The sequence below is a fragment of the Lissotriton helveticus genome, chromosome 3_2 (assembly GCF_964261635.1).
Source record: "Lissotriton helveticus chromosome 3_2, aLisHel1.1, whole genome shotgun sequence".
NCBI classification, from domain to species: Eukaryota; Metazoa; Chordata; class Amphibia; order Caudata; family Salamandridae; genus Lissotriton; species Lissotriton helveticus.
In genome coordinates this window covers 485,120,859-485,146,671 of record NC_136062.1, presented here as the reverse complement: position 1 = coordinate 485,146,671, position 25,813 = coordinate 485,120,859, and the positions used below count along the sequence as shown (strand labels likewise).

The 25,813-nt window shown below is 51.5% G+C and overlaps 1 protein-coding gene across 6 annotated transcripts in view; it reads left to right on the top strand.

Annotated features, from left to right (window-relative positions):
* Window positions 1-25,813, top strand: part of CKAP5 (cytoskeleton associated protein 5) — a 722,261-nt gene that overhangs the window by 504,478 nt on the left and 191,970 nt on the right. For all 6 annotated transcript variants that reach the window (XM_078684427.1, XM_078684424.1, XM_078684429.1 and 3 more), the window contains 2 exons: window positions 5,738-5,931; window positions 13,371-13,549. In XM_078684427.1, coding sequence (XP_078540553.1) covers window positions 5,738-5,931; window positions 13,371-13,549 — 373 coding nt within the window. The remainder of the gene's footprint in view (window positions 1-5,737; window positions 5,932-13,370; window positions 13,550-25,813) is intronic.

Genomic DNA, 25,813 nt, shown 5'->3' with positions numbered 1-25,813 from the left:
CTAACCACCAAAGAGCCTAGTCTGCAAATGCACAAGGACAGAGTAGTCCTGCACACCAACCCAAGCATTTTTTCGGAGTGCTCTCTCGTCCCATTTTCTCTCAAGCTTGAAAAGGTATGCGAAGGGAAATGTCTCCCAAAACGACTGGGTTCAAACGTTGTAGGGCCGGTTGCAAACAAATCTTATAGTTCCTCATCAGCTTTGCCTAAGGTGCTAGAGGTAGTCACAACTCTTTAAGGCCTGCAGCAATCGTGTGTTAATGAACCTGAAGGCCATCTGAGACTGCGAGGCAAAGCTCCACTCCCATCAAAGTTGAAAGTTCAATTTCAACCCTGTTCCAGATCCAGAAGTTGCTGCAGTTGTTCCAAAGGTCCCCCACCTCGTAAGTTGAAGAAAAAATGCAAGAAATCTAAACAGTTCCCCGTCCCTTCAGCCAGTGTCTCCTAAAATGGCACTGGAGCAGCACCATAATTCATGATCTTACTCCCAAAGTCTTCTGACATCTCCTATGTTGTGGCTCCTCTCACCCGAGTCCTGCCACTGAGGAGGGCTCTTCTTACGCCATGGTAATGAATAGGGTGGCTGTTGTCCTTGACATCCAGATCCCCACCTTGGAAGCCATGACCAATGTTCTTACAGAAGTCCTGCAGCCGGGCAAACATCCAATAAGCCCTTTTTGCCTTTTAATGGAAGAGGTGTGGTGCAGCGGCCCAGGCAACTGACTCCATAACCCTGGGGATCACGATTCGCTCCCTGGCGCCAGTGGCAGATCAGCCCAGCACCATGTGGGACATGGGCAAAACTTTGTTCTGGTCCCTTTTTCAACCGCTGAATTGCACGACGCCATCGCCCTGCCACAAGAGACAAAACATTTTTCATAGCACCTCTCCCCTGAAAGCTGAGAGGTGTAGGCCTTTGCTGGCAAAACGAACCCCCGCACATTCCTACAAATGATGTCCTACCCTTTCATTCTCTTGATGCTGCACTTTCGACTGTTCCCTGCATGCCATTTCTAGAGTGGAATGGCGTCCGTCCGGAGCTGCAAGGCGCTACCAACCAGTGCTACTGAAAAAGTTTTCAGGTCCAGTCTGACACCTGGGGAATATTCAAAAGGCGAAGAATCTGTTGTCATTAGTTTTTGCCAGAAAGGGCATTACTGACGGTAAAACACAAGACCGACGGTCAGGGCACTCAGCCTGCACCATTTAATGTTGTATTCGATAGTTTGGGCAAGGATGGCTGTGCAAAGAGCTGGGAACTTGACCTTCATGTGTCCCCGCAATTTTGGACAAAGCAAAAACACAAGGTACAGGATGGCTCTGCACACACCTAAAAGTCAAGAAAGTATAGTGACCGGAAATACAGTACAATTTCCTGATTAGTGATTAACGAGCAAGAAAAAAATCTCCTTAATGAATAGAACGAGTCTTCAAATTATTAGAAAAAATGTCCCTCTTTTGTTACTTTATATAGTTTTTCTTCAGACTTCGTTAATTTTAAAAACACAATACGAAATTCATAGCCGGCGTGTTTCGTCCCAACGGGACTTCATCAAGGCTATTAAAATACATACAAGACATACATTAAGGATTATATTTACATTATAAACTTAACTTCCATATACATATATACAAAGACATTGTCTAGCACAAGAGTTTGACTCGCAATAAGAAATTGGAATGCACCATATATATACTTTTTGTTCATAGGGAGATATCTTGCTAGTAAAGCAGAAACAAAGCAATCCTAAAGGACGGGGAGATCTTTATGCGAATAGGAGATAAAGTGAAAAGTATATATAACACACAGCCATAAGGACGAAACATAAAGCTGAACACAAGCCTTATTATAGATCATTGGAGCACGTTGTCCATGTATACAGGTAAAACTACCATAGGTAATGTCGTTTATATAATCATCACCTTTAGGACAAATATTACAAGCATTCATTTTTTCCTTCACATGAATTTAGGTAATCTAGCCTACCTGTTAGTGTGTTTGCAGTCCACAATCAATCAATCAATCAATCTATCAAGACATTTGTATAGCGCACTACTCACCCGGAGGGTCTCAAGGCGCTTGGGGGGGGGGGAGGTGCTGCTACTGCTCGAACAGCCAGGTCTTGAGCTTCTTCCTGAAGGAGAGGTGGTCTTGGGTCAGTCGCAGGGAGGGAGGGAGGGAGTTCCAGGTCTTGGCGGCCAGGTAGGAGAAGGACCTTCCTCCTGTTGTCGTTCTTCGGATGCGGGGGACGGCGGCGAGGGCGTGATTGGCTGATCGGAGATGGCGTTTGGGAGCGTAGAAGTTGATGCGGTTGTTGAGGTAGCTCGGGCCTTGATCGTGTAGGGCTTTGTGTGCGTGGGTGAGGAGACGGAAGGCAATTCTTTTGTTGACGGGGAGCCAATGCAGGTTTCTTAGATGTCCGGAGATGTGGCTGTGTCGTGGGATGTCGAGGATGAGTCTGGCCGAGGTGTTCTGGATCCGCTGGAGTCTTTTCTGTAGCTTGGCGGTGGTTCCGGCGTAGAGGGAGTTGCCGTAGTCCAGACGGCTGGTGACGAGGGCCTGGGTGACCGTCTTCCGGGTCTCGGTTGGGATCCACCGGAAGATCTTCCGTAGCATGCGCAGGATGTTGAAGCACGACGAGGAGACGGCGTTGACTTGTCTGGTCATGGAGAGGGAGGAGTCCAGGATGAAGCCCAGGTTGCGTGCGTGGTCTGTCGGTTTGGGTGCGGTGCCCAGGGCGGGGGGCCACCAGGAGTCGTCCCAGGCGGAGGGCGAGGAGCCCAGGATGAGGACTTCCGTCTTGTCCGAGTTCAGTTTCAGGCGGCTGGTCGTCATCCACTCGGCTACGTTTTTCATCCCTTCGTGAAGGTCTGCTCTGGCGGCGGCGGGGTCGTTGGTCAGGGAGAGGATCAGCTGGGTGTCGTCAGCGTAGGAGATGATGTTGAGGTTGTGTTGGCGTGCGATGGCCGCGAGGGGGCTCATGTAGACGTTGAAGAGGGTGGGGCTCAGCGAGGACCCTTGAGGGACGCCGCAGATGACTTCGGTGGCCTCTGACTTGTACGGTGGTAGACGGACTCTCTGTGTTCTTCCGTCGAGGAAGGAGACGATCCATTCCAGTGCCTTCTCCTGGATTCTGACGTTGCTGAGGCGCTGCACTAGGGTGCGGTGGCAGACCGTGTCGAAAGCCGCGGAGAGGTCTAGGAGGATGAGGGCCGCTGTTTCTCCGTTGTCCATCAGGGCTCGAATGTCATCGGTGGCAGCGATGAGGGCGGTCTCGGTGCTGTGGTTGGCTCGGACTGTGAGCGGTCGAGGGATCCATTCGTCTCGAGGAAGGCGGCCAGCTGTTTGTTGACGGTCTTCTCGATGACTTTGGCTGGAAACGGGAGGAGCGAGATGGGGCGGTAATTCTTGAGTTCGGTGGGGTCCGCTGTAGGTTTCTTGAGTAGGGCGCTGAGTTTGGCGTGCTTCCAGCTCTCCGGGAAAGTGGCGGTGTCGAAGGAGGTGTTGATGATGTCCCGCAGGTGGGGTGCGATGACAGCGTCGGCCTTGTTGAAGACGTGGTGAGGGCAGGGGTCTGTCGGAGATCCGGAGTGGATGGAGTTCATCGTGCGGATGGTGTCTTCGCTGCTGATCGGGGTCCAGGTTCAGAGGGTGGTGGTGGGGGGCGGTGGTTCGGTCGTGGCGTGCGTCGGTTGGGTGCTGAAGCTGTTGTGTATGTCCGCGATTTTGTTGTGGAAGTAGGAGGCGAGGGAGTTGCAGAGGTCTTGTGATGGGGTGATGTCGTTGTTTCCGGCGTTGGGGTTGGAGAGCTCTTTCACGATGTTGAAGAGTTCCTTGTAGTTGTGTGCGTTGTTGTCCTGCCGGTCCTTGAATGCGGTTTTCTTGGTGGCGCGGATCAGTTGGTGGTGCTTCCGGCTGGCAAGCTTGAGGGTGGTCATGTTATCCGGTGTTGGTTCCCTTCTCCAGGCTTTCTCGAGGGCTCGGCAGTTCTTCTTGGAGCTCTTGAGTTCGTCGGTGAACATGGGGCCTTCTTGCTGCCGGGTCGGCTGGGCGGGGTCCTCAGTGGGGCGAGTTCGTCTGCGCAGTTGCTGATCCACTTCGTGAGGTTGTCGGCAGCCTGGCTGGGGTTCGCTGAGCTGGCGGGAGGGTGCTGGCTCAGGGAAGTGGCGAGCTGGTCGGCTGTGATCTTGTTCCAGCTTCTTCGAGCAACCTGTTGCTGGTGGTGGTGGATCGTCGTTCTTTTGAAGGTGAAGTGGACGCAGCTGTGGTCCGTCCAGTGGAGTCCGGTGGCGTGGCTGAAGGCGATGTCTTTGCTGGATGAGAAGACGGCGTCGAGTGTGTGTCCGGCGAGGTGGGTGGGGGTGGACACCAGCTGCTTGAGACCGAGGTTGTCGAGCAGGGTGGTGGTGTTGCGGTCGTTGTTGTTCTCCAGGTGGAAGTTGATGTCCCCCAGGAGGATGTAGTCAGCGGAGGGGAGGGCATGCGGGCTGATGAAGTCGGCGTGCACATCGTCAATTCCTAGCAGATCAAGTTGCATTGGTGCAAAAAAAATTCTGCGACAAAAATGTATTGACATGTCTATAATGTTCTATACATATAAGAGGAAAACGTAAATGTTTTATTCATGATGTTAAATAACCTACCTTGGTGAAAATTAATAGCACACCACTTATGATTTGTGAATGTTCGAGCATTGGTGGGTATTGGTCGCCCAACGTTCTGTAACCAAAGTGTAAAGGATTTCTTTAATATACCTAATGGGCCACAGATCAGAATGTAGAGAAACACATTGTGACCAATATCTTTAATATAAGATGTTCATCTTTAAATATGGTAAAATCTGATATGATGCAAATGCAAAAAATAAAATAAAATTATTATAGAAAACATTTGTTTTAAAAAGAAAAGCATGCAACTAATATGCATTTTTGTGAGTGCTTCATACTAATAGCCTATATTTAAATAGACCCATTCTGGTCCCATAGTCATCCACAATTTCGAACTACATAAATAGTTACATTTACGATCAACATACCTTGTTAAAAAGAGTACCCACTGGTAAGTTGTGTGTGCTATTACACCTAAAGGGTATGGTCGTCCCAAATCTGAAACCAAAATATAAATACAGTATCAGCCTCCAATAAAATATATGCTTAGGCAATATGAGAGATTGTCATATTTTGCAAATGTCATGAGAGCATGGCGTGCCCTCTTGCATTTCGTTATTATTCAAAGATTGCAAATAGATCTATACTCGACAGCAGACAGAACTTTCTGCGCTCATAATACAGCGTCTGTGTTTTCATTGTCATGAGGCAGAATGCACAAAAGCAAGAGTCCTGTGAGACTTAATTTCCCATTACTTGATCTTATAATTATTTAATATGAATTTGAATTTTGTATTGTATTTAAAAACTATATAAAGGAATAAAAGAAGAATATTTGTCAAATAATTTGAAGACTCATTCTATCAATTTGGGAGATTTTTTTCTTGCTCGTTAATCACTAATCAGGATATTGTATTGTATTTCCTGTCTCTATACTTTCTTGACTTTAGGTGTGTGCTGAGCCATCCTGTACTTTAGTGAAGGTAAGTAACTTTTTCTTTGAGCTGTGGCAAGTCTGATTACTACTCTGTCCGAGCCATCGGAGCAGGTTTCCAAGAGTGTTTCTGTAGTCCAGTGCTTTCTCCTCTGACATTTCCTTGACGTCCTGTTACTTCTCTCTTGCCCATCAGAGTGCCTAGAAGAGCTGGGGTGCTTGGTAGAATCGTATGGTATGAACGTCTGTCAGCCTACGCCCAGCAAAGCCTTGAAGGAGATTGCTGTTCACATTGGAGATCGTGACAACTCAGTGCGGAATGCTGCCCTCAACACCATTGTGGCTGTGTACAATGTGCACGGAGAGCAGGTCTTCAAGCTGATCGGCAATGTAAGTCCTGCTATAATGAATGAATGAAATGAGTTTTATAGAGCGCACGTAGCTGCCCTGAGGCGTCCAAGCGCTATGAATTCTCAACTGAGGTTTGGATTGCTGGGAAGAAGGTGATCTACCCAGCTACTGATTGGTGAACAAAAGCGTTTTCAGCTGTTTGCGGAACTAATTAAGATTGGGGTTGGACCTTAAATGCTGGGGAAGAGCATTCCACAGCTTGGCCACGTTATAGGAAAAAGAGCGGCCTCCCGATCTTGATTTCTTTATTTTTGGAACGATAGCCAAGTTGGCATCGGTTGAGCGCAGCTGTCTGGCCGGATGATAATGTGTAATGAGAGGGAAGTTGATAACTGGGCCTGAAGACCAAAAGGCCTGATGTGCAATACAGAGTGATTTAAAATTGACTCTATCCCTAACAGGGAGCCAGTGCAGTCTCCTTAGTTCGGACTTTACTGAGGACCTGCAGGGGATTTGTAAAAGAGTCCGAGCGGTGCAGTTTTGTATCACCTGTAGCTTGTGCAGAGTGAAATCAGGGGCTCCCAGGTATAGAGCGTTACCGAAGTCTAAACGTGATTGGATCAGACCCAGAACCACGATCTTTCTAGCTTCGTAGGGGAGTAGAGGGAGGATCTTTCTGATGACTCCGAGGATGCCGAAACAGATGGCGGACAGTTTTATACCCTGCTGGTCAAATGACAAGGACCTATCCAGCCAGATACCAAGGCTCTTAATGGTATCTTTAGGTGCCGGGGCAGGTCCTAGGCAGGATGGCCAGAGCGTGTCAATGGAGGAAGGTGCGGGACGGCCTAAGAGCATACGCTCAGTCTTGTCTCCGTTGACCATCTCCAGGCAGCCTGCAAGCTCCGCACCCGCTACGAGGCCCCCTTCCTGTGCCAGAGAGACCACCAACTGAGTATCGTCCGCGTAGGTAATGATCTTAATACCATACGTCTGGACGATCTCAGCCAGTGGCCTCATATAGACGTTAAATAACATCGGGCTCAACAATGATCCCTGCGGGACTCCACATCCTAGCGGCTTGCTGGTAGAGATGACATTGCCCTCGTAAACCTGAAAGGATCTATCATTCAGGAAGGACCTAAACCACTCCAGGGCTTTGTCAGATACTACGGTGTCCAGGAGATGCTGCAGGAGAATGTCGTGGTTAACGGTGTCAAATGCAGCGCTCAGATCGAGGAGGATGACTGCCACTGATGCTCCCCGATCTAAGATCCTCCTGGACTCCTCTGTGACAGCTAGTAGTGCAGTCTCGGTCCCATGTTTGGGCCGGAAGCCTGTCTGGGAGGGGTCAAGCAGCTAGTTTTGTTCCAGAAAAGTTGTCAATAAACCGCTTATATATTTCTCCAAGATTTTAGCTGCCCAAGGCAGCCAGGAGATCGGGCGAAAGTTGTTCGGATTCTTGGTGTCCAAATTGGGTTTTTTGACAAGGGCCCTCACCATGGCCTGTTTCCAGGCCACTGGGACTGTGCTGGTAGAGATCGAGATGTTGAGCACTGCTAGCAGTGTAGGGAGTATGGTCTGTATAGCAGAGACTAGAATATGTGGTGGTGCTGGGTCCCTAGGTGAGCCTGACTTCACCTGACGCATGATGGAGATGAGTTGATCCGCGTCCATCTGGGGAAATTCCTCCAACACCGGGTGATGGTTGGATATGTTTCCTTGTTGGGGACACAGAGGTGTTTCCTTCAATCTAGTCTGCTCGGGGGATGAAAAGGAAGAGTAGATAAGGTTGATTTTCTGAAAGAAAAACTCGGCCAGTTCTCCACAACGGAGCTGAGGATTTGCGTAAATAAGTGGGGGCGTTGGGAGATTGAGACTTTTCACGATCCCATAAATCTCCTTGGGACTGGAGCTGGCCTCAGTAATTTTGTGTAAATAATATAGGGCTTGCGCGCTCTTTATGTCCATTTTGTATGCTCTAATAGCCTCTCTATGAATGATTTTGTCTGCTTCAGCATATCGTAGCCGCCACTTGCGTTCTAGTCTCTTGCAATAGCACTTTTTCTCCCGTAGCTCAATCGAGTACCAGGGAGCGGAAGTCCTAGATCTTTTTAATTTGGTTTTCTTCAAGGGAAGCGTGGCATTTAGAGTTATGTATCCACTCATTAAACCTTTCATTGGCAATTGCTGGAGTCTGACCAACTGAGGGAGTTGAGTTTTGTAACTAAAGCCTTTTCGTGCTTTCAGAAAATACAGGAACCTGTACCAGTGCGGGGGTAGCTCCTCTGGGAATACAGATCTGGGTAAGCATCCCTGTTGAAACTGCTTGAGGGTGAGCGTCTTCCACTGCTGGTCACGTACTACAGATCGAGGCTGCTGAGCTAGATTTGATGTGATGCACTGTAGAGTGAGGTACTGATGACTACACATACAGGGCTCGACATCACTGCAAGAGATGTACTGGATACTACACATGTAATGCTTGACACTGCTGCTAAGGGCACATTGAAGAGTACACTCTCTGCTTGACACTGCTGCTGCTGAGGGCACATTGAAGAGTACACGGTCTCTGCTTGACACTGCTGCTGCTGAGGGCACATTGAAGAGTACACTGTCACTGCTTGACCCTGCTGCTGAGGGCACATTGAAGAGTACACTGTCACTGCTTGACCCTGCTGCTGAGGGCACATTGAAGAGTACACGAACTGCTTGACCCTGCTGCTGAGGGCACATTTAAGAGTACACTGTTGCTGCTAGACCCTGCTGCTGAGGGCACATTGAAGAGTACACGGTCTCTGCTTGACACTGCTGCTGCTGAGGGCACATTGAAGAGTACACTAACTGCTTAACCCTGCTGCTGAGGGCACATTGAAGAGTACACTAACTGCTTAACCCTGCTGCTGAGGGCACATTGAAGAGTACACTAACTGCTTGACCCTGCTGCTGAGGGCACATTGAAGAGTACACTGTCACTGCTTGACCCTGCTGCTGAGGGCACATTGAAGAGTACAGTGTCACTGTTTGACACTGCTGCGGAGGGCACATTGAAGAGTACACAGTCTCTGCTTGACACTGCTGCTGCTGAGGGCACATTGAAGAGTACACATGCTGCTTGACACTGCTGCTGAGGGCACATTGAAGAGTACACTGTCACTGCTTGACACTGCTGCTGAGGGCACATTGAAGAGTACACGGTCACTGCTTGACCCTGCTGCTGAGGGCACATTGAAGAGTACACTAACTGCTTGACACTGCTGCTGAGGGCACATTGAAGAGTACACTAACTGCTTGACACTGCTGCTGAGGGCACATTGAAGAGTACACTAACTGCTTGACACTGCTGCTGAGGGCACATTGAAGAGTACACTAACTGCTTGACACTGCTGCTGAGGGCACATTGAAGAGAACACCGTCACTGCTTGACCCTGCTGCTGAGGGCACATTGAAGAGAACACCGTCACTGCTTGACCCTGCTGCTGAGGGCACATTGAAGAGTACACAGTCTCTGCTTGACACTGCTGCTGCTGAGGGCACATTGAAGAGAACACCGTCACTGCTTGACCCTGCTGCTGAGGGCACATTGAAGAGTACACTAACTGCTTGACCCTGCTGCTGAGGGCACATTGAAGAGTACACTAACTGTTTGACACTGCTGCTGAGGGCACATTGAAGAGTACACGGTCTCTGCTTGACACTGCTGCTGCTGAGGGCACATTGAAGAGTACACTAACTGCTTGACCCTGCTGCTGAGGGCACATTGAAGAGTACACTAACTGCTTGACCCTGCTGCTGAGGGCACATTGAAGAGTACACTAACTGCTTGACCCTGCTGCTGAGGGCACATTGAAGAGAACACCGTCACTGCTTGACACTGCTGCTGAGGGCACATTGAAGAGTACACTCTCTGTACTTGACATTGCTGCTGAAGGCACATTGGAGAGTACATGGTCGCTGGATGGTTCTGGACCCAATTACCAATCCATTTGCGGGAGTGCTCTGATAACCTGCAGTTTCAAAGGCTCCTGAAGACTGCATTGTTTAAATCGGTTCTTCTTTCTCTGGCCGACTAAAGCAGTTTGCAAGTGAGAAGATGCGCCTTGGGAGGTGATTCATGCGCTCTACAAATCCTAAATCAAATAGCTGGTTTACTAAAGCTCCTTGTATTGTTCCACGACTGCTCGCATTCTGTAAATAGGCTCTTAAATTTTGTTTTCTTGTCACATTGCTGTGCATTCAAAGACAGAGGTCAAATATCAGGCTGTCTTCTGAGGGAGCTTGATGTTTACTTTCCTTATCTGACTTCAAAGTGTGAAGATTTATCTGACCGTATAGATGTGTGAAAGTAAAGGTTTTTTTCTAGTCCACAAGATTTAAGAATCTGTAAATTAACTGTGCAGATATTTCAGAATAAATCAGAATTGGGAAAGCCGAAATGAACCACATTTATTTCCAATGCTGATGTGTGCTGTAAGCAGATATTTTAATGCGATCAAAACAGGTCAATACATAAGGGAAGGCCATTTCCACATTTTGTACTGCTGTACTGCTCCCTATCTCTGCTCGGCCGCTCTGCTCGGCTGCTCTGCTCCCTATCTCTGCCCGGCCGCTCTGCTCCCTAGCTCTGCCCGGCCGCTCTGCTCCCTAGCTCTGCTCGGCCGCTCTGCTCCCCAGCTCTGCTCGGCCGCTCTGCTCCCTATCTCTGCCCGGCCGCTCTGCTCCCTATCTCCGCTCGGCCGCTCTGCTCCCCATCTGTGCTCGGCCTCTCTGCTCGGCCGCTCTGCTCCCCATCTCTGCTCGGCCGCTCTGCTCCCCATCTCTGCTCGGCCGCTCTGCTCCCCATCTCTGCTCGGCCGCTCTGCTCCCCATCTCTGCTCGGCCGCTCTGCTCCCCATCTCTGCTCGGCCGCTCTGCTCCCCATCTCTGCTCGGCCGCTCTGCTCCCCATCTCTGCTCGGCCGCTCTGCTCCCCATCTCTGCTCCCCATCTCTGCTCGGCCGCTCTGCTCCCCATCTCTGCTCGGCCGCTCTGCTCCCCATCTCTGCTCGGCCGCTCTGCTCCCCATCTCTGCTCGGCCGCTCTGCTCCCCATCTCTGCTCGGCCGCTCTGCTCCCCATCTCTGCTCGGCCGCTCTGCTCCCCATCTCTGCTCGGCCGCTCTGCTCCCCATCTCTGCTCGGCCGCTCTGCTCCCCATCTCTGCTCGGCCGCTCTGCTCCCCATCTCTGCTCGGCCGCTCTGCTCCCTATCTCTGCCGCTCTGCTCCCCATCTCTGCCGCTCTGCTCCCCATCTCGGCCGCTCTGCTCCCCATCTCTGCTCGGCCGCTCTGCTCCCCATCTCTGCTCGGCCGCTCTGCTCCCCATCTCTGCTCGGCCGCTCTGCTCCCCATCTCTGCTCGGCCGCTCTGCTCCCCATCTCTGCTCGGCCGCTCTGCTCCCCATCTCTGCTCGGCCGCTCTGCTCCCCATCTCTGCTCGGCCGCTCTGCTCCCCATCTCTGCTCGGCCGCTCTGCTCCCCATCTCTGCTCGGCCGCTCTGCTCCCCATCTCTGCTCGGCCGCTCTGCTCCCCATCTCTGCTCGGCCGCTCTGCTCCCCATCTCTGCTCGGCCGCTCTGCTCCCCATCTCTGCTCGGCCGCTCTGCTCCCCATCTCTGCTCGGCCGCTCTGCTCCCCATCTCTGCTCGGCCGCTCTGCTCCCCATCTCTGCTCGGCCGCTCTGCTCCCCATCTCTGCTCGGCCGCTCTGCTCCCCATCTCTGCTCGGCCGCTCTGCTCCCCATCTCTGCTCGGCCGCTCTGCTCCCCATCTCTGCTCGGCCGCTCTGCTCCCCATCTCTGCTCGGCCGCTCTGCTCCCCATCTCTGCTCGGCCGCTCTGCTCCCCATCTCTGCTCGGCCGCTCTGCTCCCCATCTCTGCTCGGCCGCTCTGCTCCCCATCTCTGCTCGGCCGCTCTGCTCCCCATCTCTGCTCGGCCGCTCTGCTCCCCATCTCTGCTCGGCCGCTCTGCTCCCCATCTCTGCTCGGCCGCTCTGCTCCCCATCTCTGCTCGGCCGCTCTGCTCCCCATCTCTGCTCGGCCGCTCTGCTCCCCATCTCTGCTCGGCCGCTCTGCTCCCCATCTCTGCTCGGCCGCTCTGCTCCCCATCTCTGCTCGGCCGCTCTGCTCCCCATCTCTGCTCGGCCGCTCTGCTCCCCATCTCTGCTCGGCCGCTCTGCTCCCCATCTCTGCTCGGCCGCTCTGCTCCCCATCTCTGCCGCTCTGCTCCCCATCTCTGCCGCTCTGCTCTCCATCTCTGCCGCTCTGCTCTCCATCTCTGCTCGGCCGCTCTGCTCCCCATCTCGGCCGCTCTGCTCCCCATCTCTGCTCGGCCGCTCTGCTCCCCATCTCTGCTCGGCCGCTCTGCTCCCCATCTCTGCTCGGCCGCTCTGCTCCCCATCTCCGCTCGGCCGCTCTGCTCCCCATCTCCGCTCGGCCGCTCTGCTCCCCATCTCTGCCGCTCTGCTCCCCATCTCTGCCGCTCTGCTCCCCATCTCTGCCGCTCTGCTCCCCATCTCTGCCGCTCTGCTCTCCATCTCTGCTCGGCCGCTCTGCTCTCCATCTCTGCTCGGCCGCTCTGCTCCCCATCTCTGCTCGGCCGCTCTGCTCCCCATCTCTGCTCGGCCGCTCTGCTCCCCATCTCTGCTCGGCCGCTCTGCTCCCCATCTCTGCTCGGCCGCTCTGCTCCCCATCTCTGCTCGGCCGCTCTGCTCCCCATCTCTGCTCGGCCGCTCTGCTCCCCATCTCTGCTCGGCCGCTCTGCTCCCCATCTCTGCTCGGCCGCTCTGCTCCCCATCTCTGCTCGGCCGCTCTGCTCCCCATCTCTGCTCGGCCGCTCTGCTCCCCATCTCTGCTCGGCCGCTCTGCTCCCCATCTCTGCTCGGCCGCTCTGCTCCCCATCTCTGCTCGGCCGCTCTGCTCCCCAGCTCTGCTCGGCCGCTCTGCTCCCCAGCTCTGCTCGGCCGCTCTGCTCCCCAGCTCTGCTCGCCCCCACAGGTCTGCCCCGGCCCTTCTGCTCCGTACCCCCGGCCCTTCTGCTCCGTACCCCCGGCCCTTCTGCTCCGTACCCCGGTTCTGCTCCACCACTAACTTAGCCATTCTGAATTGAAGCCACGCTTGTATACAACATGGCTAAAACACATTGGCAAAGCCAATAGCTCTTCAATTGTGCCCTCTATTGACACATAGGAGCACTGCTTTTGAGTTTTTCATATCCAGTCTGACACCTGAGGAAAATTCACAGGGTGTACGTATGGTTCAATAAACCTAGAACACCACTTGTCATTTTCCTGCCAGAGATATGCAACAGACAGAGCCATTACGAAGGTAAATAACTTGTTAGTCCGTGGCTGTGTCCTCGTTGGTGTTTACTCCAAATGACCCTTTTTGTTGTGCTGGTAATGGCATAGTCATGATTTGTAATACTGACCTCCTTTCCCATGCAGCTTTCTGAGAAAGACTTGAGCATGCTAGAAGAAAGGATTAAGCGTGCCGCAAAGAGGCCGACTTCTGCTGCTGTACCTGCAAGGCAAGTAGAGGAGAAACCTCAACGGGCTGCAAGCGCCAACCCCAATGCTAGTATGCTGCGGAAGGGACCAGCAGAAGATGTGTCCTCCAAGCTCAAGTGAGTGTGCGCTTTTTACTTACACTAGCTGCATTCTATACTGTTCTCCAGCATTAGAACGCAAGTATGTGGAAAGCTTGTTCATGGCCCTGCTATCCAGCACAAGACTCAAACACTTGGTCTTTGTACATTACCGTCACTCTTCATTTGTGTCCATTATCTGCCTCCAATCGACCAGTTTCCGCAACAATGTATAAGTGCCTTCTGTCCGGCCAGTTTTGAAATCTCCTTTCATCATCTTGTATTAGAGATCTTCTTTTCCTAGCAGACTATTTTATTTATGATAGTTCTTACAGAATCCCTTTATTGTAATGTAGGTTTGTTTTTAGTGAGAAGGCCAGTGAGGTACTCCTGCTTGAGTCCTACAAGACCAAAGTCAAACTTCTGTGTAAAAAGTTGTGCTTGAGATTTGCAATGAAGACGTCACTGGGGGAGACGTCCTTCAGGGTAACTTTACCCTCTAAACCTCCTCTCTTGCACAGCTTGATGCTCCTTCAGAGGCTGGTTGAAGAAACTTGCTCTACTTGAGCTTTCTGGAAAAGTGTTCTGTTCTCACATATAAAGGATCGGAAGCGCAGTACACAATTTAACGGCTGCTTACTCCCCTCAAATGCTGCCCTTGTTTTTCTTATGATTGCAGATCTGGTGTCGAGCTCTGCATACTGCAGCATGATCTTCTCTTTCATTTTCCTAATTTCGTTACACAAGTATGCTTACGGAACATCACTGGAATTTGTCCGTTTCTCCCTCTTTAAATGTTTAATAAATTCATGCGCTCAAATTATATCTTAAAATATGGAATCACTAACTTTGTGAGTAGCAGTATTAAAACATACTTTTATCTAATTATATGCGGACTATCCGCTTTCTCGTTTGGGCTGCACTGCAGCCAGTGCAGTACACTCTTACACTTTCGAGTCCATCAGACTTTCTGCTGCATGTCTAGTGAAGAGAAATCCTGGGGCTGAGCTCTGCTTAACAGTTTCTACTGTTTCAGACATAATTGTTGGTGCTTGCATCATTGTTTATAGGGACTGCCTTGTCATTTTCCAGGCACGTGACAGACTGAATTCAAGCATTGATATCCATTACTGACTGACAGTGGCCCTCAGCCCATTCTATGGAACCGTTATGCTCACAGGGCCACTGCAGACAGACCCACAAAATACAAATCCGTTTTGGACAGCCCCTAGCGCTGCACTTAAGTAAAGTTCTTGGCCTCAACCTCCCAGCACCAGATGTATTTTGTTCTCATCAGGTATTATCAGTGAGGTTTTGGGCAAGTCCTAACGGGACAATGATCTATGTAGCAGTCACTCTAATCAGCACCGTGTGTGCTGCCAAAGTCTAAAAGTGGTTACTGTGTGATCAACATGCCTAATTCTCAGAGTAGAGCTATCAGCACTAGTGTGGCCTTAAATAGGCATGCATGGATGCAGTCCAGCGGCTTTTTAGAAGACGTCCAGGCTAGCCTCATGGATATGCAACTTGATGGTTCACAAGACAAACCACTCTCTGCGTTAGCACTTTAAAGACAGAAAGGCACTGCACGCTCTGGGCCTCTGCTCTCACCTACCAGCTTCAACAACAATTTGTCCTCTGTGGCTACAGGAGAGGCTTCTAATATTGCTCAATTGTCTCCATGCACTCCACAATCCTATCGTGGCAGCATTGTCCACTGGCAAGACCAACAGGGAGAGGCAGAGCCCAATCTTCCTCCCATCCATGCACCCTGTGAGAAGTTGGCCTGATATGCAGTGCTCACTATTCTAGTGATCACTATGTATCAGTCCAAACAACCCTTATTGATGATTGGTTGTAAGTCAACCCTATAGACCAGCTATCCTAGTAGCATGGATACGAGCAGTCTAAGGCTAAGACTCTAGAGGGCGTGTTAAGCCAGCTGTTTTACCATCACATTACCCCTTGAACACCCAGTGAAAGGACACCACACAAGTTGTTATGAAAATAAACAGTGTATTTATTTATAACAAGACTACCCTGGCTCTGTATGAGACAGGGAGCTAAGCACACAACAACACTCTTACAAAAATACTTTAAGTCGCACAATTTACACAAATGCCCGAGGGGCACGAAAAACCATATACTACAAAAGTGGAATGCGAATTACTAGCAGGTAAGTAACGATTCTCAGAGGCTTTAGAAACGCTAGGCCTACAATACTGTTCTGATAGATACATCTGCCGTGTGGATTCCTCACCTTGTGAATATCCCCTTGCGTCAGCAACATTCGGAAATTCTTTTTGTAGCTTCGCGCCGACGTGGATCCGGACGTCACAGAGGCACGGCACCGCACGCGACCTCGCTGACGTCACCGGCGCCTATAACAGTCCCACGCCGGCGTGATGACATCAGTTCCCTTTTTTCCGCGTCGTCGACGCTAACGGTTTTCAGGGATCGTGTAGTAGCTTACAGTAACTTTGTTACTATTTCTTCGTATTTGTGTCTTTCTTCAATTCTCTTCGAGATGTCGTCGAAGAAGACGGGATTTAAAGCCTGCGGTGAATGTGGCAAGACCATGTCAATCACCGACCCCCACGAATGTTGTGTATGGTGTTTGAGCTCCGACCATGATGTCGAGGACTGTTCCTGCTGCAAAAAGATGACTCCAAAAGCCTTAAGAGAGAGGGAGACAAAGCTCCTTATGGCGAAACTCAAGAGCAAAAAAGCTAAGAAATCGTCAAAATCTCGATCTCGCCGATCGAGATCGAGGTCGAGGTCTCGTTCGAGGTCACACTCGGAGTCATCGTCAGCACACGCTTCGAAGTCATCGAAGAAGAAACACAGAAGGAAGTCCCATGAGTCACGTCATCACTCTGGGAAGGACTCTAGCTCGAAACCGAAGTCCCAGATCAAGCTCGTGAGTAAAGAAGTGGAGGTTTCGGAGTCGGAACATGAAGAGACTGTGCATCCGGTTTCACCCGAACCTCAGGAACAGGTCCATTCTCCGATTCCATCCAATCCTTCTGGTCAGGAGGATGAAGGTGAGGAGCAGGGGGCTGGTGGAGCCGAAGTTCCGGCACCCGATGGTTCATCGACTCCGGTTCCGGCGCCCGAAGAAGAGGTCGACGTCGTATCGACTCCGCCTCCCCGGGAACAACCGAGAGGTCCGTATCCTGAGTTTCCGACTCCAGGTCAGGATCCTTCCCAGTTCCTGAACGCCATGTATGGTGTATATTCAAGGGCAATGTTCCCGTCTGGTGCACCTGTTGGTCCCACGGGTCCTATGGCCTTTAACCTAGGGGTTCCGCAGGCTTATGCCCCTGCACCCTTCATGCCCTTTATGCCGGCTCTACCGCCGCATTGGCATTTTCCGACACCACCGGTGTCGTCGACGCCGAAGCGCACGACGCCGGCTCCATCGACGCCGATCCCATCGACGCCGATACCCGTGACTCCGAGGCAAGATTCTGTCCGACCTCGTGTCGAGAAGCCTCGTCCGTCGGGTTCGACGCCGGCAGCGACCCCGTCGGCGTCGATTCCGAATCCTTTGACTTCGATTGTGAAAGAAAGGTCTCGGAGAAAGGCCCAGAGACTTTTAGAAGAGGAGAAATATGGGTATTCTGACACTGAGGAAGGAGAATTACAGGATTCTGAGGATCCCTTTGATGACTTATGTGAAGCCAGTGGTCTTGAACTGTCACCTGAATGGGAGTTGGCTTCTGTATCGAATGCTCCATCTAAGGATGTGGTGCCTTACCACACTGTGATTAAGAAGGCAGCGAGTTTACTAAACATAACTCTGCCTACAGCTGATTATAAACCCAATATTTTAACTGAGGTACTCCATTCACCCTCATCTGTGATCGAGCCTATGTTACCATTCAACGAGGCGTTGTCTGAACCTGTCTATGAAGTCTGGAAGAAACCCTTGTCTGCTCCAGCGGTTTCTAGAACGGTGGCGAGAAGGTAGGGAGCTGCACCGGATGATCCTGCATTTTTAACAACGCATCCTCTTCCTGAGAGTTTGGTAGTGCAGGCTGCCTGTTCTAAAAAATCTGCTGGGGCATTTCCACAGGTTCCTGGAGACAAGGAATCCAGGAAACAGGACCAAAATGCAAAAAAGGTTTTTTCATCAGCCAGCATGGCATTGAAATCAACCAATGCTACGTGTTTGATGGGGAGATATATCCATGCTTTGATGGACTCTGTCAAACAACTTATTCCAAAGGTTCCTGAGGATGACAGGAAAGATTTTCAAGAAGTAATCTCGGACACCCAAGCAGCTGCGAGACAGGTCATCCAGAGTGGTTTGGACACTGCAGACTCAGTGGCAAGAGTCATGGGTTCCTCTGTGGCTACTAGGAGAGCTGCTTGGCTCAAATCTTCAGAGTTTTCTGCTGATGTCCAGTCTGCTTTAATGGACTTACCCTTTGATGGTTCAGGTCTGTTTGGAAAAAAAGCTGATACTGCCTTGGAGCGTTTTAAGGACAGTAGGGCCACTGCAAAATCTTTAGGCCCTCAATCCAGAGGTACTACCGGAAGACGCTTCAGAGGATTTGGCCGATCTTCCTTTCGATCTTACAGATCATTCCAGCAGCAGCAGCCTCAGCAGCAGCAGAACACGCTGTACAAGTCGTACAGAGGCAGACAAAGACCCCGTCCTAGAGGTCGTCAAGCTTCCTCCTCCTCCTCCTCCTCCTCTCCTTCCCAACCCCCGGCCAACGCAGCAAAGCAGCCCTAGATCCGCCATTCCGGATCATGTGGGCCCAGTAGGGGGTCGGCTTACTCATTTTCTACAAGATTGGGAATTTATAACATCGGATCTTTGGGTTCTCAATCTTGTAGAGAATGGGTATGCTCTTCCTTTCCAGGAATTCCCTCCCAATTACCCTCCTTGCCAGGGTTATTGTTCGGAAGACCACCTGCTTCTCTTGCAGGAAGAAGTCCTGGCATTATTTCGAAAGGGTGCAATAGAGGTGGTTCCAGAGCAGGAAAGGGGTCAGGGGTGCTACTCCCGGTATTTCCTGATCCCCAAGAAAGATGGCAGACTTCGGCCAATCCTGGACCTCAGGATTTTGAACCTTTACCTGAAGCAGGAAAAGTTCAAAATGCTCACTCTTGCACAGGTTCTTCAGGCGCTGTTGGAAGAGGACTGGATGGTGTCGATCGACTTGCAAGATGCGTATTTTCATATTCCCATCTTGAAGTCTCACAGAAAGTATCTCCGTTTCACGGTTGGGTCACAGCATTACCAGTTTGTGGTCCTTCCGTTTGGCCTTACTACTGCACCTCGAGTCTTCACCAAGGTGATGGCAGTGGTGGCAGCTCATCTCAGGAGAACGGGGATTCATGTATTTCCGTATCTAGACGACTGGCTGATCAAAGCGGAGTCGCCAGAGAAGGTGCTCCATCATCTGCAAGAGACAACTCAGTTGTTGCACAGGTTGGGTTTTTCGATAAATGTACCCAAGTCTCACCTGGTGCCCTCACAGCGCAACATGTTCATAGGTGCGGTACTGGACACAACCGTATGTCGTGCATTCCCTCCCCCTCAAAGAATTCGCGACATACGGGAGATGATTCCTTTATTTTACAATGGAGCGGTCGTTCCAGTCCTAAAGGTCCTTCGCCTACTCGGTCTGATGGCTTCATGCATTCTGTTGGTCAACCATGCACGCTGGCACATGAGGGCACTCCAGTGGTGCCTCCGCAGGCAGTGGTATCAGCACAACGGAGATCTCGGGGAGTCAGTGAGGATCTCCAGAGACGCTGCAGCGGATCTGTCTTGGTGGAGCGTGGAAGACAATCTGTCACAAGGAAAGCCTTTTCAACTTCCTCCATCGATGGCCACAGTGATAACGGATGCATCCACTCTCGGGTGGGGTGCTCATCTGGGAGACCTGGAGGTCAAGGGTCTTTGGTCTCCAGAGGAAAGGTTGCTTCACATCAACCTTCTAGAATTGCGGGCGATACGTTTGGCGCTCAAGGCCTTCCTCCCTTCGCGGTCAGTCAGTCAGTCCAGATCCTGACGGACAACACGACCGCGATGTGGTACATCAACAAGCAGGGAGGAGTGGGGTCGCAGTGTCTCTGCAGAGAGGCTCTGCGTCTCTGGTCCTGGGTTCAGGACCATCAGATTTGTCTGATGGCAAATCATCTGGCCGGGGTTCTGAACGTTCGTGCAGACAGTCTCAGTCGGCAGTTCTCTGCCGATCACGAGTGGAGGCTTCACCCGGAGGTGGTTCACGACATCTTTCAGATGTGGGGGACACCTCGGGTGGACCTGTTCGCCACTCACGAGAATGCTCACTGCCTGTCATTCTGCAGTCTCCAGTATCCGATGCAGGGAGCCTTGGGAGATGCGTTTCAGTTGAGTTTGGGACTCACAGCTCCTTTACGCGTTTCCTCCCATACCCTTGATTCCTCGGGTTCTGAGGAAGATTCGCCAAGACCGGGCCCAAGTCATATTGATCGCCCCGGATTGGCCAAGAAGGGTGTGGTATTCAGACCTTCTCCACCTCTCCTCTCACCCGCCGCTCCGTCTCCCTCACAGGGCAGATCTCCTCTCTCAGATGGAGGGGCAGGTTCTACACCCCCACCTCCAGACCTTACACCTTCATGCCTGGAGATTGAGCGGGGCAACCTGATTTCTTTTTCTCTCCCTCACGATGTGGTGGATGTCATTTTGTCAGCCAGGCGTGACTCCACTAAGTCCATCTATTCTTATAGGTGGTCTAAATTTGTTGTTTGGTGCAGGGAGAAGTCTATAGACCCTTTGAGGTCCCATTTATCTGATGTGCTCCAGTTTGCCCTTTCTCTGGCTCAGCAGGGGCTTGCTGTTGCCACGGTGAAGGGTTATCTGTCTGCGCTGTCGGCATTTATCTGTATGCCTGACCAGCCTTCTCTTTTTAAGTCTCCCATTGTTTTTAGGTTTTTGAAGGGCCTTACTAATAGGTTCCCTCCTACACCCTTTGTTGTGCCTCAGTGGGATTTGAATCTAGTTTTGACATTTTTGATGGGTGCTCCCTTTGAGCCTCTTCACAAGTGTCCCATGAGGTTTCTGACTTTGAAAACGGTTTTTCTCGTTGCAATCACCTCGGCAAGGAGGGTAAGTGAGCTTCAAGCTCTTAGTTCCAAGCCCCCATTCCTGACCATTCATGCTGAACGAATGGTTCTTAGGACCAGGGCTGCTTTTCTGCCTAAGGTGGTGACTCCTTTCCACCTTGGTCAATCCATTACCCTTCCTACCTTTTATCCTCCCCCTCACCCTTCCAAGGAGGAGGAGAGATTACACCGTCTTGACCCCAAGAGGGCGGTGTCTTTTTACTTGGACAGGACTAAAGACTGTCGAGTGGACGACCAGCTCTTCGTTGGCTTTGCTGGCTGCAAGAAAGGAAGAGCGGTCCATAAGAGGACTTTGTCGAGATGGATCGTCCTCTGCATTAAGATCTGCTACTCTGGCTGGTAAGGACCCACCAGAGGGTATTAGAGCACATTCGACTAGAGCAAAGTCTGCAACATCTGCTTTGTCTAGAGGTGTACCTGTTGAGGACATTTGCAGAGCCGCGACTTGGGCCTCCCTCCACACTTTCGCGAAGCACTACTGCTTGGATACCGAGGTGAGGAGGGACGGCCATTTCGCTCGCTCTGTCCTCCAGGATTTCCTGGTATAGCAGAGTGGACACCCTCCTCCGGGAGTGGGGACTGCTGTGGGACTCTATTCACAAGGTGAGGAATCCACACGGCAGATGTATCTATCAGAAGAACAAGTTACTTACCTTCGGTAACGCTTTTTCTGGTAGATACTATATCTGCCTGTGGATTCCTCACTGACCCACCCGCCTCCCCGTTGTCCACTCTTCTATGCCAGAGTTTCTATGATGTATTATTTTATTGTCATGGAAATGTTTATTTCAAATGTTATTGCATTTGCTTCACACTGTGTGTGTTACCTTGGTTTCTGTACTATGTATACTGTGTGTACTTATACTATCATCGGTCCGTCCGTGTGCCTCGATGGCACGGAAAAAAGGGCGGAACTGATGTCATCACGCCGGCGTGGGCCTGTTATAGGCGCCGGTGACGTCAGCGAGGTCGCGTGCGGTGCCGTGCCTCTGTGACGTCCGGATCCACGTCGGCGCGAAGCTACAAAAAGAATTTCCGAATGTTGCTGACGCAAGGGGATATTCACAAAGTGAGGAATCCACAGGCAGATATAGTATCTACCAGAAAAAGCGTTACCGAAGGTAAGTAACTTGTTCAACACTCCGGTTAGGAGCAGGAGGCCTAGGGACACCACGTGCAGAGTGGGAACTCTCACGCGTAAGGCGGGAAAAAGCCTATGGAAGCTAGTGTTCACAAAGTTAGTGTTCTCGGGCGAACCCGACTAGGTAGGTCAAAAACGAAAGTGGATCTGGACCCTTGGATAGTGAGGCTATGCTGGGGCACCGAAATGCCGAAGTTACCTAGCCCAGGGGCTGCAGCTGCATAGGTCTGAAAAGACGTCGGGATTCTTCGTTGACGAACCAGGAGCCTGAAGGAAAGGAGTTGCTGGCAGGCGACCAGTGAAGATTGTTCGAGTGATCCAAGCCTGGATCGAGGATGGATGACACCTGAAAGCAGAGGGGACCAAGTTCGTGACTACTAGCCAGTAGTCAGGTGGCACCAGGAGGGCACCGGATGGTAGTCACCTCGACTAGGTGAGTGGGCGACGCTGTGCTCTGCAGATCTCACGGACCAGGAGGCGTTGTCGGCGACCAGGATGGAGGTACGAGCTGTCCCACGATGGATGATGCGGTCGACGTCGCTGGTCCCAGGATTGGGGCAACAAGTCTTGGCAAATTCAAGCCCACGCGGTGGACCTAAAATGGCGTCTGGAGTGGACCAGGAGGGTCCGGGGTGTTCCTCTTCTGGAAGGGAGCAAGAGCCAGTCTGGAGCAACCAGACCAGCAGCAGTGATGTCGTCGGGCGTCGTTCAGAAGGCCACAAGCCAGCGGGCTAGTACCCAAACAACGCGGTGAGCAGCAAAAAGCAGAAGGGCCCCACGCAGATCGTGGAGATGCTGGGAGGCTGAACTTCGGTGCTGGAGCTGCTCAGGGTCGGGGCTTCTCGGACCCCAAAGCACTCACCAGAGGATACCTCGGCGGTCGTGCTGTGAAGAAGTTGTGCAGTCTTGGCAATAGTCGGTCCCTCGAGGTCTCGTCGCACCCACGGTTCTCAGCTTGGCTGTAGAGGTGGGTAGAGGTCAGAGGTGCCAGGGAAGCCGGTTCTCGTCGAGCTGGGCAGTCGGATTCCGGAGGAAGGACTTGCAGCAGACCGCAGTGTTCTTAAGATGGTGCCTGCGGATGCAGGGTGACTACTCCTTAGTCACAAGGGAGAATCTTGAAGAAGAAATCTTGATGTCCTTTCGTAGAAAGTCGTGTCTTGATTCCAAAGATGATCTAATTTGGAAGGGGGCCTGCTCCTACCTTTATCTGGGAAAAGGGGGCTGGCACGCGACTAAGTCCTGCCCTATGGGTGGGACCAGGAGGGGGGTGGTTACACCCCTCTCCTTTGGCGGGCTTTCCCCAGGCCAGGGGCTGGAGTGCCCCTGGAACTGGTTTCAGCCGGCCTATGCACAGTGAGCACCGGGGTGCCACTTGCAGTCACCTTCCTCTGAGGCCCTGCCTACCTAGGATACACAAAATCCTGTCTGGGACGGTGCTAGCACCGCCCCTGGCAGGAAACCCTTTGTCCTTGCCTCCTGCTCTGGTAGGACTCCCAGCAGCAGGAGGGCAGACTTGTGTCTCGGTGGCAGCATCCATTTTGTGGAGCTACGGCTCTGTTGGACTTTAACCGGGGTTACAGGTTACACACATGTCGTGTCCCTCTAGAAGGGTGGAATGCTAACCCCGTCGCCAGAATTGGCGAGGGGTTAGTATTCCAATTCGTATGACACCTTACTCGACATGTTTTGATAAAGCGATACCAGAGTTGGCATATAACCGCGAGGATTATAATGCACTTAAGAGTATATGGTATGCGATATCATGGAAACGGCTAAGGGATAGATCCCGAAAGCCGCAGACAGGCTCAGCTCATGCCAGAGCACCATCTCACACGATTCCAAGCACTCTGCCTTCAGGATTGTTAAGGCCTGCCATAGGAGTGACTGATAGGAGATCTGTGTGTCCATTTTAGGGTTAGATATAGGTATACTATATCTAAAGCAAAGGGTGATTACACCACCTTGCCCCAGCTGTCAAGCAGCCAGTTGTGTCAGATTTGGATGGCCAGCCAGGGGTGGCATAATACATGCTGCAGCCCCTGGTAGGCCCTGGGTACACCTATGCCCTGGGTACCTATAGTACACTGTACAGGGACTGATAAGGTGACTCAGTATCCAATTGGATATGTACCTAGGGTACATGGAATCCATTTTACAGAGAGAGCAGTAGGCCTGGGGTCCTGAATAGCAGGGCCCCAGGTCAACTAAGTCAGAAAACCAGCAAAACACCAGGCAAAAAGTTGGGGGCAACCATAGTCGGCGATCTACCTTCCTACACACCCCACCACCACTACCACCACCACTAACACTCTGTAGTGTACCCTTCCAGGCACACAGTCTCCCTGTCAGAGAATCTGATATATTTCTGCAAAGGTGGCAGGCCAGAACTTCCAACAAGTGGGTCTTGAAAATTAAGCAAGGTTACGCCTTACCATTTCTCAAAACCCTGCTGTATTTTCCACCTACTTCAGAATGGCTTTCATTGGACAATCTGTCTCTTACAGGAGGAAGTGCAGGCTCTTTTAGCCAGTTAGCCGTAGGAGCCATAGAGAGGTTCCTGGGGCCAGAATTCTGTTGTGATTTTCCCTCTACTTCCTGATGCTGAAAAAATGACGGGGGCTTGCTTCCCATATTTGACTTTCACCCTCTTAATGCTTTCTTGCCCAAAGAAAAGTTCACGATGTTTCCTCTGACCCAGGTATTGTCCTCCCTCGACACTGGAGGCTGGACGGTAGCGTTGGACCTGCAAGACACTTCCACCCATGTCCCCTTCCTGCAGGTCCACTAGCGTAGCCTGTACTTCATGGCTTTTAGTTTGCTGTACCACCTTTTGGCCTTACCAGCGCACCTTAGGTGTTCCTAAAAATGATGGTGGTGGTTGCAGCACATCTTTGGAGGTTGGGGGTCCCAGTCTTTCTCTACCTTGATGACTGGCTGTTGAAGGCAGGCGCGACCCAGGCAGTTGTCACCTACCGACAGAGTACTGTTAACCTCCGGTCATCTTTGGGGTTCACTGTCCACATGGCTGTCACACCAGATTCTCCTCATAAGCTCCCCTTAATCGGAGCCCTTCTGCACACTGTTCTGTTTCATGCCCTCCGCCAACAGCCCCCTCACCCCCTCCCCAAAAAAACACCTGCTCTGCTTGTTCACAGTGGTGAATTAGGAGACTCGTTTTACTTGGGGGACCTACATGGTGGCACAACCAGTACAATCCTTGAGGTACCCCTTTGACTTAAGTATCCGAGTACCTGGGTATTATATACTAGGGACTTTCAAGTAAGTTAGCCATTTTCAATTGGGTACTGCTAATTTGAAATAGATTTTAGAGTCCGGGCACTGAGGTTAGCAGTCCTTTGTGCACATTCAGTTGAAAAACCAGCAACATCAGTCCAAAAACTTGGGGGCGACTACCCAAAAAGTCCACGAAGGAGAAGCTTCAAATGCCTTATGTCTGCCACCAGCAACTGCTCCTCACCGATTGTGACCCACACTTTGGGCGGGAAAACTAAGTGAGGAAGGGAGGTGTGCCCATCTTTGCCAGCCTCTCACCTCAGGTGGGGGAGTCGAGGTGAAGCACAACTCTGTCCCAGCCATCTTACAGCTGGAGGGGGACCCAGCCAACAAGTGAGGCACATACCCCCTTCCACTGGAGGGTGGCATAATAGGGGGTGTACCCCAATGAAGAGACCCATCGGTCCTAACCTTTACTTAACTGTAACGCCCCTAAATGTAGTATTTAGGGGCACCCCTGAACCTGGCCTCCACAGGCAAGCAACAACCAAGAAGAAAAGAAGGACCAAACAGCCGTGCTGAAGCTAAGAAGAGATCGACGCCCACTGGCTTGGCCCCAGCCCTACCGGCCTGTCCCCATCTCGAACCTGCAGAAGCGAAACTCCGGTGTGTCATGCAGCCGGCAACCTCAAGAACCCTGAGGACCTGGCCTGCCTTCCAAAGAAAAGACTTTGTTTCTAGTGGACAAATAGAGTAAGGTGCTATCTACTGTTACCTCGGAGTGTCTGTTGAAGCCTTTG